The sequence below is a fragment of the Egretta garzetta genome, unplaced genomic scaffold (assembly GCF_000687185.1).
Source record: "Egretta garzetta isolate BGI_Z169 unplaced genomic scaffold, ASM68718v1 scaffold309, whole genome shotgun sequence".
NCBI classification, from domain to species: domain Eukaryota; kingdom Metazoa; phylum Chordata; class Aves; order Pelecaniformes; family Ardeidae; genus Egretta; species Egretta garzetta.
Genome location: NW_009260764.1, coordinates 339,501 through 341,581, shown reverse-complemented (window position 1 = coordinate 341,581; position 2,081 = coordinate 339,501). Strand labels below are relative to the sequence as shown.

Sequence of the window (2,081 nt, the reverse complement as noted above, 5' to 3'; positions counted from 1 at the left end):
CACCGAGCACCCACAGGCTCTCTTTTCGGCAGAGTGGCCACCCCAGGGTGCCGGCACGGACCATGATGGACCTGAAGGTGGACGAGGAGGAGGTGGACAGCGGGCAGCCGGTGAGCATCCAGGCCTTCGCCAGCAGCTCCACCCTCCACGGGCTCTCGCACATCTTCTCGTACGAGCGGCTGTCGCTGAAGCGCGTGGTCTGGGCGCTGTGCTTCCTGGGCTCGCTGGCGCTGCTCGCCCTCGTCTGCACCAACCGCATCCAGTACTACTTCCTCTACCCCCATGTCACCAAGCTGGACGAGGTGGCGGCCACCAGGCTCACTTTCCCCGCCGTCACCTTCTGCAACCTCAACGAGTTTCGTTTCAGCCGGGTGACCAAGAACGACCTGTACCACGCCGGCGAGCTCCTCGCCCTGCTCAATAACAGGTGGGTGCTGGTGCTTTCAGGTGGCCCTGGGTGACGTCTCCATGTGCCAGGGTGGGCCACCGCACGTGGTCACCCCCCTACACCGCACAGGGCAGCGAGGGCTGGAGAGCTGTGCTCCGTGACTGGCGTGGGCGGCATCTCCTCCGAGGAAGCGGGTCCTGAGTTAGTTCAGCTCTGCAGCTGGATGCGGCCACCATGCGGCAACATCGGCAGCCAAGAGCTGCCAGGTCGTGCTACTGCTCCTGGCTACGTGGCTCCCGCGCTGGGCTGCCCTGGATGGATCCGGCACGTGTGGCTCCCGTCCCCCATGCCCAGCACGTGCAGCAAGGCCAGGGCCACCCCGGGATGCCCGCAAGGCAGATCCAGCATGCATGGCTCCAACACCACGTCCTGGTGGCCCAACACATGCAGCGAGGCCGGGGATACCAGCAGGTGAAGCTGCTGAGCATCACCCATGCACCAGGACCATGTCGGTGCCATTCCTTGGGCCGTGGGACTCCGCGGTGGCAGGGTTCATAGGGAAGCCCCTCGCCCACCTGCCCGCCCCTCCCCAGCCCATCCCCACGGCTGCAGTGGCTCTTTGGTTCTGCCACACCAGCGCCGGCAGCAAGATGCGCTCCCTGCCCGTGCCATTTGCAAAGGGGCTTCACCGCTGCCCTCGTCGTGCCCCGGGGAGGGGTTTGCAGCCAGCAGAGCTGGGGCTGACACTCAGCACCCTCAGCCCATATCCGGGCAAGGCCACCACCTGCAGCCACGATGCCACCAAAGGCACAGGGCAGGCGGCTGGGCTGGCCTCAACCAGAGCCGGTGCTGCGGGACCAGCTCTAGGGCAAGCGGGACAGGTTGGGTAGGTGGCCACTGCCCAGCTTTTCCTCCTTGCCCATCCTCCTGGCACCTCTCACATGCCTCTGGGCCACCTCGTGCTGTTGAATGCTCTGAAAATGCCACGTGCAAAGTGCCCAGGACTTTGCTGAGCCCGCGCCGGGGTCAGGGCAGAAGTGGCTCATGTGAAGCCCAAATGGCTTTCGCCAGCAAGAGCAGCTGCCACGTTCAGGCCTGAGCTTCTGCCTGCTCTTTCTCCTAAGATACGAGATCCCAGACACCCAGACCGCTGATGAGAAGCAGCTGGAAATCCTGCAGGACAAGGCGAACTTCCGAAACTTCAAGCCCAAACCTTTCAACATGCTGGAGTTTTACGACCGGGCTGGCCACGACATCCGGGAGATGCTGCTGTCCTGCTTCTTCCGCGGGGAGCAATGCACCCCTGAAGACTTCAAAGTGGTGAGTGCCCCCACGGCCCCGGCCCAACGCCACGTTTCCCCCACGCAAGGAGGGTGTTTGTCCGCCTGTCACCCCTCCTGCCTCCTTCCAGCTTGGAAAGGACCGGCAGCATCTTCGTTAAGGGGATGCCAGGGGATACCACCGGGTTTTAGAGGTGCAGGTGCTCCCCAGGAGCTCCTGCTGCTCGGTGCGGCGATACGGGGTGCTCCTTGCATGGGCAAAGCTCCCCCGGGATCACTTGGGCTCTGCAAAGCAAGGTTGTGCACGCCGGGCTGGAAACCTCGCACTGGAAACTGCCGCGCGGTGAGGAGGCACCAGTGGAAAAGCAGGGAGAGCCACGGCGGGGGCCGGCAGGGGCCCCGGGGGGGCCCGG

The 2,081-nt window shown here is 64.7% G+C and overlaps 1 protein-coding gene across 1 annotated transcript in view; it reads left to right on the top strand.

Annotated features, from left to right (window-relative positions):
* The first annotated feature begins 62 nt into the window (after positions 1 to 62).
* ASIC1 (acid sensing ion channel subunit 1) overlaps positions 63 to 2,081 on the top strand; it is a 17,678-nt gene continuing 15,659 nt past the window's right edge. Inside the window, exons 1-2 of the mRNA XM_009646113.1 lie at positions 63 to 427; positions 1,513 to 1,708. Of these exons, the coding sequence (XP_009644408.1) occupies positions 63 to 427; positions 1,513 to 1,708 (561 nt within the window). The remainder of the gene's footprint in view (positions 428 to 1,512; positions 1,709 to 2,081) is intronic.